The 14,195-nt window shown below is 43.5% G+C and overlaps 2 protein-coding genes across 2 annotated transcripts in view; both read right to left on the reverse strand.

Annotated features, from left to right (window-relative positions):
- The window catches only part of LOC125133212 (carcinoembryonic antigen-related cell adhesion molecule 1-like), a 101,216-nt gene that overhangs the window by 18,587 nt on the left and 68,434 nt on the right, over window positions 1-14,195 (reverse strand). The window lies entirely within an intron of this gene.
- Window positions 102-12,342, reverse strand: LOC125133085 (C-X-C motif chemokine 17-like). The gene is made up of 4 exons (XM_047791104.1): window positions 12,030-12,342; window positions 5,176-5,256; window positions 4,251-4,352; window positions 102-351 (listed from the first exon to the last, which is right to left on the reverse strand). The coding sequence occupies exons 1-4, from the start codon at window positions 12,106-12,108 to the stop codon at window positions 254-256; spliced, it is 360 nt and encodes a 119-aa protein (XP_047647060.1). The 5' UTR covers window positions 12,109-12,342; the 3' UTR covers window positions 102-253.

Raw genomic sequence — 14,195 nt, forward strand, 5'->3', positions numbered from 1 at the left:
CGGGGACTCCTGGTTTCTTTCAGGTAAGTAAGTTTAAGCTGGGTAAGGAGAAGCCCCAGGAAAAGACTGACAAGAGAAGAAGGCACTCCAGGGAGCAATAATCTTGGGGAAAATGCTTTTTGAGAACAGTGGAATGATTTAGGAAGCAGGGACAGGTGTGGGGAGCTTGAGGCGAGAGAAGAGCATCTTCTAGGTGTGCTCACTGCCTTGTTGACTGACAGTGTTTCATCAGGAAGGTGGGCTCTCAGAGCTCCTATAAAGGCAGAGAAAAGCTCTCCAGCTTACATAGTCTGAGAAATTGCTGGCAGGCTCTGGAGGGCTTGTTTTGCTTCTTGTGGTGTCTTTGGTGTCCTAGGGTGAAAAGAAAAGGGAGAGATTACTGTTAAAAATATTTTCAAAATTCAGTTTTTATTTTATTTTTATTTTTTTGACTTTTTTTTAGGGCAGAACCTGCAGCATATGGAGGTTCCCATCGAATCAGAACTTTAGCTGCCGGCCTATGCCACAGCCACAGTAACACCAGATCCGAGCTTCATCTGCGACCTATACCACAGCTCATGGCAACGCTGGAACTTTAACCCACTGAGTGAGGCCAGGGATCGAACCTGCAACCTCATGGTTCCTAGTCACATTTGTTTCTGCTGCGCCATGACAGGAACTCCAATGTTCAGTTTTTATGAGAGCTTTGAAATTGGGTTTCTTTTTTTTTTTTGGTCTTTTTGCCATTTCTAGGGCCGCTCCCTTGGCATATGGAGGTTCCCAGGCTAGGGGTCTAATCGGAGCCTCAGCTGCTGGCCTACACCAGAGCCACAGAAACGCGGGGTCCGAGCCATGTCTACACCACAGCTCACAGCAACGCCCGATCCTTAACCCACTGAGCAAGGCCAGGGATCTAACCTGCAACCTCATGGTTCCTAGTCAGATTCATTAACCAAACTGAGCCATTATGGGAACTCCAAGAACTTTTAAATTGTTAAAAGTAAGGCTTGTTCAGTGGAAAATATCAAAATGAAAAAATATACCCAGTAAAAAGTTAAAAGATGCCCCAACCCCAATCTCCACTCCCCATTTCATAGAGCTAACTACTGTTACTAGTTTGGTGCATAGTTCTCCAAACGTTTTTGTATAAAAATACAACAGTTTAAAACACAAGTATGAGCTTATACTATACATATTGTTTTACTGTGTTCCTTTAACAAATCTTTTATTATTGCACAATATTATACATCTATAGCAGTCCTTAAGACTTAAATGTACAGTTCAGTAAATGGTTACAAAGAAATATGCATGAAACTAATACCCAGGTCTGGAAATAGAATATTGCCAGCAACCCTCCTCCTTTTCTGATCTCTACTCTCTCCCCCCATGGTGGCAATCTTGACTTTTGTAGTAAGCATTATCATTTTTTTCTTTATAGTTTTACCACCTACCTATGCATTCCTAAATCATGTAATTTTGCATTTTTTGAACATTATATGAAATCATGGTATGATTGTTCTTTCTTTTAATTTTATTCAACATGTTTGTTAGATTCGTTTATGTTGTTTTGTTATTGTTCATACTTCACAGATACATAATATTTGAAAATACTACTATATATTTTTTCATTGGCCAATTTTCAGTTTGGGGTGGTTATGAATAATGGCTATGAAATATTGTTTATGTCTCCCAGTGTACATAAGCATGCATTCCTTTTGAGTTTATGGTCTGAGAGTTGAATTGCTTGGTCAGGAGCTTAAACTTAGATAACTACCAGCATTTTTTCAAAGTGATTTACCAATTTTGGAGTTCCCGTCGTGGCGCAGTGGTTAACGAATCCAACTAGGAACCATGAGGTTGCGGGTTCGGTCCCTGCCCTTGCTCAGTGGGTTAACGATCCGGCGTTGCTGTGAGCTGTGGTGTAGGTTGCGGACGCGGCTCGGATCCTGAGTTGCTGTGGCTCTGGGGTAGGCCAGCGGCTACAACTCCGATTCAACCCCTAGCCTGGGAACCTCCATATGCTGCAGAAGCGGCCCAAAGAAATAGCAAAAAGACAAAAACAAAACAAAACGAAACAAAACAAACAAACAAAAAAACAAAGTGATTTACCAATTTACACTCCCACTAGCAGGAGATGAGAGTTTCTCTGTGCTACTCTCTGCCAATACTTGGTATTGTCAAACATTAAAATTGTTGCCAATCTGATGATGTAGAGTGATCTCTATTTGGGCTTAATTCATATTCTCCTAATTACTAGTAAAGTTGAGGACCACTTCCCATGTTTGTTAGCTATTTGGATTTCTTGTCTCTGAAGTGCTTATTCAAGTCTTTTGCCTATTTGTTGTGTTACCTGCCTTCCTCTCATTTATCTATAGGAATTTTTTATGTATTCTGAATATTAATCCTTTGTCAGTATTAAAAGTTGCAGGCATATCCCTACTCTGTAGATTATCATTTTATTCTTTTGATGACCAAAATTTCTTAATTTCAATGAAGTCAGATTTATTAATTTTTTCCTTTATGACTTATACTTTTTGTACCTTGTTTAAGAAATTCTTTCCTGCCCCAAGGTCATGAATATATTCCGCTATATTCCCTTATCAGCTTGTCCTTCAGGGATTTCCCTCATTGCCTAGTGGTTAAAAGAATGTGGCATTGTTACTGCTGTGGCCTGGGTTTAATTCCTAGCCCAGGAACTTCTGCATCTCCCCTCCTCAAAAAAAAGTTTGTCTTTCAAATTTAGATCTTTAATTCACTGAAATATATTTTTTATTTTTTAATTTTTATTTATTTTTTAATTTCTAAAATTTTTTTGTCTTTTTTAGGGCTGCACCTTTTGCATATGGAGGTTCCCAGGCTAGGGGTCGAATTGGAGCTGTAGCTGCTGGCCTACACCACAGCCACAGCAAGGTGGGTTCCGAGCCGCATCTGTGACCTACATACATCACATCTCACAGCAACACCGGATCCTTAACCCACTGAGTGAGGCCAGGGATCGAATCTTCGTCCTTGTGGGTACTAGTCAGACTCGTTAACTGCTGAGTCCCAACGGGAACTCCTGAAAAATATTTTTGTGATGGGTTTGAAATAGAGGTTCTTTGCATCTTTTTTTCACTTAATATACTGTGGATATCTTTCCAATCAACGTATAAGGAATGATCTAGCTAATTTTCTTTTTCTTTTTCAGCCGCACTAGTGGCATGTGGAAGTGCCCAGGCAAGGGATCAAGTCTGAGCTCCAGCTGTGACCCACTCTGCAGCTGCAGCAACACTGGTTCCTTAAACCACTGTGCCACAGTGGGAACTCCTACCTAATTATTTCCAGCAAATGCAAAATTGTCCAGTTTGCTCTTGATGAAATTTTTTAATTGAGGTATAATTGATATCTAGCATATTAGTTTCAGGTGTGCAACATAATATTTGATATTTATATACATATTGAAATGATCACACAATAAGTCTGCTAATGATGAACATTTAATATGTTCATTTATGGAAGTTCCCAGGCTAGGGGTCCAATCGGAGCTGCAGCTGCCAGCCTATGCCACAGCCACAGCAACTTGGGATCTGATCCGAGTCTGTGACCTACACCACAGCTCACAGCAACACAGGATCCTTAACCCACTGAGCAAGGCCAGGGATCGAACCCGCAACCCCATGGTTCCTGGTCGGATTCTTTAAACACTGAGCCATGACAGGAACTCCTATCTCATTCTTGACAACAGCATAATATCAATCAGTTTAACATTTGCCAATATACTTCTTTTTTCTTTTGGCCATGCCTGCTGCAGGTAGAAGTTCCCAGGCTAAGGATTGAATCTGTGCCACAGCAGTGGCCATAGTCACAGCAGTGACAACACCAGATTCTTAACTTTCTAGGCTACCAGGGAACTCCATCAATATACTTTTTTATATGACATTTAATTATACCTAGACTATGGAGGTAGTTTAAATTACCTAAACACAGACACTGGTGTCACTGTCAGAGATCTATGAACAGGTCCCCAACAGCCCTGTCTCCCTCCACTTTGATAAGCAATGGCATAGTATCATTAAAGAATTGGGTTAAGCTTCTCTAGTCATAAAAGAATTGTGTTTTGCTTTTCTTGCTCTTCCTATTTCCCCACAAGTTGACACTGAGTAGAAAGGGCTGAGCTGTGTGCTTATCCTGGTCTTCATTTCATTTCTCTTGTCTCTTTGCAACCCCTGCTTCATCCCTAGTTGATTCCACAGTCATTCTGGTTTAAGGAAGGTCATTCTTTTGTAACTTACTGGTTTTCTTCACTCTGCCCTTGAAATGGTCACAGGGACATGGCTTCTTCGGCAGCCCGTGCGCTGTCATGAATTTTCTTCTAGGGGCTCTCAGGAACCAATCTGAAATAAGGGGGTTTCTGCTTAGGAGGGTGAATATGTTTCTTTTACCTGCCGTCTTTCTTGCTTCTCAGTTCTTTTTCATACTGCAGTGAGTGTGGAAAAAGGTCAACATAGAACAATGGAGATATCCAGTTGTATGAGCACCAGCGTTTCTAGATTGTTTTGCCTGACCTCTCTGGGCAAGAATTTGGTGGCAAATTTGGAAGAGGCATCAGAGTATCATTAGGAAGACTGAAAAATGAGGAATAAGACATACGTGTCTGCCTTTTAGTGGCTGCTTTACTTCAAGCAAGACATTTTCCCTCTTTTTTTTTTTTTTTTTCCTCATGTGGAGTTCCCAGGCCAGGGATCAGATCTGAGCCGCAGTTGCCACCTAGGCCAAATCTGCAGCAATGCCAGACCCTTAACCCATCATCCTGGGCCGGGAATCGATCCTGTGTCCCAGAACTCCCAAGATGCCACTGATCCCCTTGTGCCACAGCAGGAACTCCCCTTTTGCCTCTTGATTTCAGTCTTACGTGTGAGTGAAATAAGGTTGAGAATGGGGTCCAAGAAGGTCTTTGACTGCGGCCCTGGGATGTTGGGGAAAAGGATAAGGGGAGGGAAGCCAGAGAGTCAGCCAGCTTTTCCTGGACCTGGCAGGAGTCCAGCACTTGCTTGAGACTCAGGAAGGAAATAAGTGTTGGTGCTTCATGTGATGGGCTGGTGGAGAGGGAACAGGGTGAGGTCAGCTCAGATAACATCTGCTCTGGTCTCGGAGGGACCCAGGGAGCAAGTTGGGATCTTGATGGTGCATCACTGTTGTCAATGTTGAATTACTGACCTTTGCACTCACATTCTTGGACAGCTTCCTGGAGCCACTTCCCAGAAGCCTGCCGTGGGTCCCTATGGCCTCTGGTGATTCCTGTCAGAAGGAAACAGGTCACTTCCAGGCACTGGGTGAAGAAGAGACCAAGACAAATGGTCCACATTTTTTCAGTGCATCTCCTTTGCTTTTCCTTTTTCACTCAGGGAACTAGGGTACTTCGAGAGACTAGTATTTAAATAGATAAAGAATTGAAGTTTAAAATCTGGCCTAGAGAAAAGATTAGCTGGAACCAGATGGAGAAATAATGGCTTTTTGATAGGAGAGAGGACAGAAGGTAGGGGTTAATCAAGACCTTACAATATTCCCCCATTAAGATCTCCCCTACACACATTAAAATTTTCATGACTTAAGGAATGAGAACAAGGAGTAGATTATTCCTTAAAGAAGTCAGGAACTTCACCTGACCGCCACATTTAGTTGTATTTGTATCCATAATCCCAGTTCAACTAACTGCAAGATAATGGTATTTACCTCTGTTCCTCTGGCACAAATCCATTCCTCTTTGGAACTCTATTCAAGCCTATTTTATTATCTGATGCTATCTTATTCCCATTTTGTGATACCTAAGATATTTTTGTGATAATCAAAAATGGTGATTTATAGAGATTCTGGTCTAGAACTGGGTCCAGATGATGCTTCCTCTGTGTAGGAATTGCTACTTCCTGCCAGACCTAATGTGGCATCACATGTTCCTTCATCATGTTTGAATGTAGCTGTCACTGCAAATTACACTTACTGTTTATTTTTTGAAATGTGTTGTGGACTGAATGTGTCCCCCTAAAACTCAATGAGCCATAAATCTTAATAACTCAGAATGGGAGTTCCTATTGTGGCTCAGCGGAAAGGAATCTGACTAGCATCCGTGAGGATGCAGGTTCAATCCCTTGCCTTGCTCAGTGGGTTAAGGATCTGGTGTTGCTGTGAGCTGTGGTGTAGGTTGCAAACCTGGCTCATATCCCACTTTGCTGTGGCTATGGCATAGGCTGGCAGCTACAGCTCCAATTAGACCCCTAGCCTGGGGAACTCCATATGCTGCATGTGTGGCCATGAAAAGACAAAATAAATAAATAAATAAATAAATAAATAAATAAATAAAATAAAAAGAGTTAGGGCACTACTGTCAATGGCAGTGTAAAATGGACCAGCCTCGATTGACAATAGTATGGAGATCCCTCAAAAAATAAAAATAAATAACTCAGAATGACTGTGTTTGGAGATAGGGCCTTTACAGGCACAAATTAAAATAAGGCCCTTATGTTGGGCGCTAATCCAGTCTGTCTGGAATCCTTATAAGAAGAGATTTGGGCACACAAGGAAACACCAGGCATGTACATGCCCAGAGGAATGACCAGGTGAGGTTATAGCAAAGAGATGGCTATCTGTGAGCTAAGGAGAGAGGCCTCAGAAGAAAGCAAACTTCTGACACCATGATTTTGGACTTCCAGGCTCCAGAATTGTGAGAAAATAATTTGCTGTTGTTTAAGCCACCCAGTCTGTGGTATTTTGTTTGGCAGTCCTAGTAAAGTAAACATCTTTCTTCCTCACTGGGCTCTGGCTCAGTAGTTATTCAGTTCCTTGGCTCCTGACTCATGGTAAATGTTTGTTTGATAAGCAGACAGACAAGTTGTCCAGAGAGGGCCCTTAGAGCAGCATCTGGTTCAGTCCAACTCTCTTGTTTCCCAGACTCATGCCCTTTTTGCCACACAGATGGAGAGCATTGCATCATTTCCCCAAGTGCTGTTTCCAAATGTCCTCATGCCCGGTTTTGAGTGGTGTTAATCTCAACAGGCAGAGTCCTTGCCATCTGAAGTTTTCTGATATTTCACTTTCTCCTGACCTCTACTTCTAGTTCTAGAGAAAAGCCACAGGATATTAGAGCCAGAAGGAATCTTGGACATTATTAGTGGAACTCCTTCATTGAGAAATTTTTCTTTTTCACTTTTAATGCAATGTAACTATATTAGAAAAAAAATTCATAAAGTACAAATAAAGAAATTTTTACTCTTTATCAACTGTTGGAATTTTGGCATGTTTCCTGCATACAATTATAAAAAAATATAGTGATAACCACTGTATATGAACAATTCCCTTTTGCTCACTTTATAAGCTTGCTCCCGTGTTGTCTTAGAATATTTATTACAGACATTTTGAATGACTGCATAACATTCTCAAATATGTGCTCCAGATTATTTAACTATTCTTCCATTGCTGAATATTTAGATTGTTTTATTTTTCGATATTTATTGTTTCTTTGTGCTTGTAACTGTTTTCCAAATGTTGGATTTGTGCCTTGGACAAGATTTCCAAAAATGGAATTACTGGGTCAAAAATTAAGAACAGTCTTATGTTTATTGATATCATCACCAAGTTGCTTTTAAAAGAGCTGTACTGATTAACTAAATCACTATCTCTTTTATTTTCAGGTGAGGAAACTGAGACCTAGAGAGAGTGAATGAAATGTCCAACTTCACAAAGGTAATGGTGACTCATCTGGAGTTAAAACCTGGGTACAATACTCTTATTCTGTTGTTCTTTCTGCAGCCCTACATGACCCTAATATCTGGATGAATCTGAAAATGAAGCTGCACGTTACTATAGTATTATGTCCTTCATGACAAACATCCGACATTTTTGGACCACTTTTATGATTTTGCTATAACTTATACCACCTCTTCCACTATTTAATTCATAACTTTTTCTCTAAATAAAGTTAATTTACAAAATGGCTCTTTCCGAAGCAATGTTTTCTCTGAGATTACAGGTTTGATACATGCTTAGATTTTTTTATACATGCATTGAAATAAGTATATGAATATTAAAGTGGAAGCTAATTCATGTTCTATTTAAAATCAGTTTTGGAAAATATTGATATAGTGAAAGGGCATATACTTTATATCCAGACAGACCTGGGGTCAACTGCTTAACTATATAGTCTTTGAGAAGTCACTTTGCTTCTGTAATCTTTGGTTCTCTGGTTTGCAGAGTGGATATTAGTAGCTACCTGGCAGTGTTGTTAGGACTAAAGGAGCTACTGTAGGCTCAGTGCCCAAGCAGGTGTTCAGTACATGATGGTTGTTATCCTGGAAGCTATTTCCAAAGGGAGTGTTTATGCTGGAATATTAGGCTTCTTGCTTTCTGTTCAGTTGTCTGTGTAAAGAAGTCATTTCCACTTGTTAGCTTTTATGATAAATCTATTTTAATTTTGACTTCTCAGTTCCACTACTTATTAGCATTGTGATTTTGGACAAGTTGCTTAACATTTCTGTGCCTCATTTACATAATTTGTAAAATAGGGCTAAAGAAGGTACATTGGTGTGTGAGTATATCATCTGTTTTCTAGTTCTGTCCACCGGAGGGCCCAGATTCAGTAGCCTTAGTAGCAACAGACAATAACTAATGCCTCAGGTTTGTGAATATCATTCTCCCACGAAGGAAACCAGGACTCTGTGGGGAAATGGCTGACCTCAGGGCTGGGAAGGAAAGTACAAGATGAGCTTGGAATATCTTTGTGGTGTGAGAAATTCAGGAACTGCTAAAGAAATCACATGTCTGAGTTCCCTGGTGGCCTAGCAGTTAAGGACCTGGTGTTGTCACTGTCATGGTGAGAGTTTGATCCCTGGCCTGGGAATTTATACATGCCATGGGCATGCACCCCAAAAGAAAAAGAAAAGGAAATGATATGTCAAAAAGACATTGAAGCCACCTTGAGCCCAGTGGCTAGTGAGCAACAGTGGGACAATATGAACAACATTGTAAATAAATTCAGTAATAGATTATAATCCATACATATCCCTGTGTCTTTACTTCTATAAATAAATAATTGAATGCCTAGATAAATGGGAGAGAAGGAATAGCTCTTACACATAGTAGAATCTTAATAAATATAGAAGGAATGATGGAATAGAAAATCACCATTTTGCTAAGACCACAGTAATGCTTGTTGGAAGCAAGAATCATCAATGAATTTTAAAAATTAATGGGCAAAAGTATGATGAGAAGAAACAAGCTGTTTGCATAGTCTCAAAGTACCTCTCCACAAGATACTTATTGAAATGGGAAAATAGTACCTTTACCAACACCATCTTAACCGGTGTTCAAATTTAACATCACTGCCATGAGAGAAGGCATGTGGTATTAGTGCCCCAAATGTGTAATCTGAATTTGTTCGTACGGAAACATCAGATAAGCCTAAATTGAGGCACATTCTGCAAAATAACTGATGGTACTCTTCAAAAGCATCAAGGTCATGAAAAACAAGGAAGGTTGAGAAACTACCCTAGATTGGAGGAGACCAGGAGAGATGCTTTCTTCAGTGTGGGATCCTGGATTGGATTCTGGACCAGAAAAAGGACATCCATCGAGATTAACAAAATCTGAGAATCTGTGCACTTGCTAATAGTTGTGTAGCATTGCTAATTTTTTGCTTTTGATAATAGTTATGTATGGTGTTGTTTAAAAAAAACTTGGTAGAGTTTGGATCTTTTGGAGCTCTGATTATTTATACAACATTTTTAAGTCTGAAAAATGAGAAGTTAAAAAAGTACACTAGATTTCGGTGAGGAATGTATAAAGTGCTTAGGGAAATCCTGCCACATGGACTGTTTAATACATGGAAGTTACTATTATAAGTAATTTTAAAATTAATAAGTAATCTTATAAAGAGTATTCTATTATTGTAAATAATTTATTTCTTAACATTTTCATCTGTTCTTAGTTACTTCTTTTTTAATTTCCACTTGCCTGTGAAAAGCATTTTAAACATGGATATGTGGTTATTTTCAGACATAAGGCAAGATCATATTTTATTTTGAGAATATTTTGAGTGGGGATGAGTACGTCTTATTTCCTCTCACCAGATTTGGGAAACAAGAACTGAGCTCAGCCACCACCGAGCCTCTGTGGTTTGTCATTGCGCCACCTCGCGGCCTAGTGAGCTTTCTTCAACTCATTGCCCTTGTGCCTTAGGAGCTACTTTAGATGTTTTACCCAGTTCATTTCTTGAATCCTTACTAGGTTCATATTATCAATCATTTACTTTTCAAAACAGTTATATATGCTAAGTGGTAGTTTATTCATTTTTAGATGATAAAACTGTAGGCTTAAAAGTGTTGAGCATCTTGTCCAGGCTTGCAAATTCATGGAGCCAGGATTTGGATCATGGTTCTCCTGAATTCAAGTCGAGTCTAAAGGTCCAGGTGAGTCTAAAGGAGTTGCTGTGTTTGAGAATTATTGGTATAAACAGTGGCTCTCAAATGGGGATAGGTACCCCCTCCAGGGCACCTTTGGCAAAGCCTGGAGATATTTGTTAACTGGGGGTGGGGTGAAGCGAAGGGAGAGGCTGCTATTGGCTTCTAGCAGGTAGAGGCCACAGGAATGTTGCTAAACAGGTTACAAAGTGCAGAGCAGCCCCCAACAACAGGGACTTATCCAGCCCTAATGTCAGTAGTGCTGCTATGAAACCGAGTATAGAATCCCTTAAGGGCAACATTTTGAACTCAGAAACCTGAAGATTTTTTCTTTACTTAGCGAATGTTTAGTGAGCACCGTGCAGGATAGTGTGAGGGATGTGGAACAATATACCAGGAGGTGCCATGGGGAGGGTGCAGGGTAGAAGGGCAGGGCCAGGGGTAGGAGAGGCACACCAACACCTCAGCTTACCTAAGGCAGAGCATGAAAAGTGCAGAGAGTCAAGTTAAGCTTGTTCACAGGAGGGAGGGCTCACGTCTGGGCCTGGGGCGAATCAAGGCAGGCTGTGGGAGGAGGTGGTTTGGAGCAGGTTGTGTGAGCAAAGTTGAGCTGGGAAAGCACCAGACCAGCTGGGGAACAGCCCCGGGGTCTAGCTGAGTGGAGCACAGAGCACTCGGGAGTGTGAGGAGGGGTGGACTGAAAGGCAGCTGTGGCTGGAGCTTTGAATCCAGCCTGAGGACTCGAGCCTTGGTTTCTGTCACAGCGGTGGAAAAGCCTTCCCTTCCAGAATGGTGGTCTAGTGCCAGGGCTGTGGGGCCAGCGGCTTCCAGAGAGCTCTCTCTGTAAGGGAGGGAACGTTTGGAATTGGGGTGGAGTCGGGGGGATTGGGGTGCCGTGGCTTTAGGGCTGAGTCAATGCTGAGTGACAAAGCTATTTGGCCTTCAGGTAGCCCTTGGGGAGATGTTCCCTTCCAGTGGGCACACACGTGGGGATGAGGTCCCTTCTGCACAGTTGCCCTGCTAGGGGCTCGGCCACTTGGCTGTAGTGAAAAGTGGCGCTTATTCGGAACCCCTAACCCAAAGGTGAGCTGTGGGAACAGGGCTTCAAACATGGGTACTGTGTGGTGGTGTGATTTTTCTAGTTCATCATCACCTTACCATGAAGTTGCGCTAAAAATGGTTGGGACACGTCTGGTGCGCTGTAAAGAATGTCATGGAGGACCGACTTCTTGTCTTCAGATGTCCAGTCACCTTCAACACCCTCCACCACCGCCTCCCAGGCTGGCCCTGGGGAGGTTCATTGCTCTCTGCCACAGGGATTGGGGCAGAGGTAAGGCGGCAAATCTTTGAGGAGCCCGTGTTTACTTCTCCCCCGCCAGCTACAGTTGCAGGCACTTTCACACACATCCTCCCGTTTAACTCTCACAGCCCTCTCTGGATTTCTGTACAGTTCTCTCCTTTTTATAAAGGAGCAAACAGACACTGAGAAAGGCTAACTTGCCCCCAGTCCCTGAGGCCTAGAGGGGCTGCATTTTACTGCATGTGTGGTCATGCTCGTTTCTGTTTTGCCACATTTCTCCCACCTTTTTATCTTTCACAGAAAATTTAAAAAAATTGTTTTACCTGTATTTGGGTTGCTGGAGACCGTGGACATCAGCCTTAGTGGCAGCAACAGAAGGAGGGAAGCGATTAGAACTTTCATTCCACCTGTTGGTGCTGCGACAAGTCACTTGAAGTCGCTTGAAGACTGTGACAGGTTCCCACTCCTTGGGGTGGCTCAGGCTGAGTGTGGTTCGGGGTTGGTGGTCTGCGCTTTAATCCCAGGCCAGTGTTCCCACTAGAGGGTGAGAAGGGCTAAGTGCCACCAGCCTTGTTAGGTAACAGGTTGGATCATGGGCTTTATCGGAATCTGGGAGGGAAAACCAGGCAAACAAAAGAAGTGAAAGACTCTTAAGAACCTGAGCAGGTGACTGATAACTTGGCAGCAGCGCTGCTTCCCTCCCCCTCTATACCCCCCAACGTGCTAGGATTTCTTCCCCCAGTCTGTCTGCTTGTTTGAATTTCCTTATACCTTTGAGTGGCATTTTCTAGCTTAGTCTCTGACAGGAAAGCGAGTCTCAGGGTTGGCAAAGCGAGGAGGACACGGTCTGCTTCCCCTCTGCCCTCCCGACTCCCAGCCTTGGCACATCATCGGCAATAGCAGTGTTGTTGTTTGGGAAGTTGCCGTGTCCTGACTTTGACAGTTTCCTCGAGTTCTGTGGCCACACGGGGTGGGAAGCAGAGAGGATGAGGGAGGAGAGGCTCTCGTCTCTTGCCCCGAGCCCTGCCCTGGAGCGCTGGGTCAAACCAGGCCTCCTGTTGTTGGTCAGGAAGGTGGCGCTGCCTAAAGGAGAGGGACCTGGGTTGGTGGAAGACCCTCAAGGCTTCAGGTCCAAGAGGGTTTGAGAAACAGGAACCACAGCGGGGAAGGTGTTAGCTCAGGCTGCTGGGCTCTTGGTGCCAGACCTCGTTTGGAAAGAGTCCAAGGCTAAAGCAGGAGCTGATCCTACCTGGAACAAACACCAAGGGTACAGGAAATCAACACTTACTAAGTGTGACTCACTCCAGGGACTTTAGGAAATGGGCTCAAAGACAGAGCAGAGGCTGGCCTTGAGTGCTGGGTGATTTTTGTGGGGCTGAGGGGAAGGTTAACAAGGAAGTCCTCCCTGGCTCCTCCAGACCAGAGTGAGAACAGGTGGTGTGACCGTTCCAGCCAAGGAGAGGGAGGAGGCAAGGAAGGCATGGCTTTGGTTTGCTCTTTCTTACCCTCTTGGTTTCAGATTGTTTGCCTTTGGACATGTTGTAGACTTTGCTACCACGGAGTTTATAAAGCATCTGCAGGCAGCAGGCACTGTGCCAGGCAGTGGAGATTGTCCTGGAGTTGAAGGCTCGGGCTCGGCTGAGCTTGGTCTGATATAAACCACTGATGTGGCTCCTCCCTGCAACGTTCTAACAGTGGTCTGTGTCCTCAGGAAGCTCAAGTCTAGCCAGGGAGGTGACGTGTATATGTCATAACACCTAGAGACACAGTGGGACCAAATTTGAGAAGAGGCAAGAGTTCACTGTGGACTGTGAGACGCCAGGGGACTCTGGGTTTAGCGGAACTTGGGCTGGGTCTGGAGGGTGGGGGAGGATTTGTGTTGGGGGAGGGCAGAGGGGGGCAGGGCAGAGAAGGAGCCTGGAGCTGATTGGGTGGGGGCTTTTGAGGCAGGGGCCGTTTCTTGTTTATGTCTATGTGCCTGAACTCATGTGGGTAGTGTGTAAAGTTTGTTGAATTGACCGATATTTTTGTAACCCTTTAACTAGGCCTGCTACGTTAGGAAGCATGTGGAAGTGCAGCCCATTACCAGAAAGAACCGTTTTTCTGACAGAAGATCATGCGTGCGCACGCGCACACACGCGCGCGCACACACACACACACACACACACACACACACACACACACGAGTCTGAGGGGCTGCTTTGCTGTCCCATCGAGTGGCCCCGCAGTCCACTCCGAGACTGCCGGGGGATGAGGGAGCTGGTCCTCACACCTTCCTCCAGGTCCCCTCTGTTTGCCCCTCTGCTCTCCCCAGGTCCTGGCTCCCTGTCAGCTCGCTCCGTCTGGCTTTCTCCTCTACGGACTTTGATGGGGTGTCGGGTCCTGTTTTCCACGGGAGGGAGCTTAGGGTCCCTCAGGTCCATGGCTATAAAACACCCCAAGCCCGACAGGCTCTTCTCTTGTTAATACTGACAGCTACTCAGAGCACC

Source organism: Phacochoerus africanus, chromosome 8 (genome assembly GCF_016906955.1).
Source record: "Phacochoerus africanus isolate WHEZ1 chromosome 8, ROS_Pafr_v1, whole genome shotgun sequence".
Classification (NCBI taxonomy): Eukaryota; Metazoa; Chordata; class Mammalia; order Artiodactyla; family Suidae; genus Phacochoerus; species Phacochoerus africanus.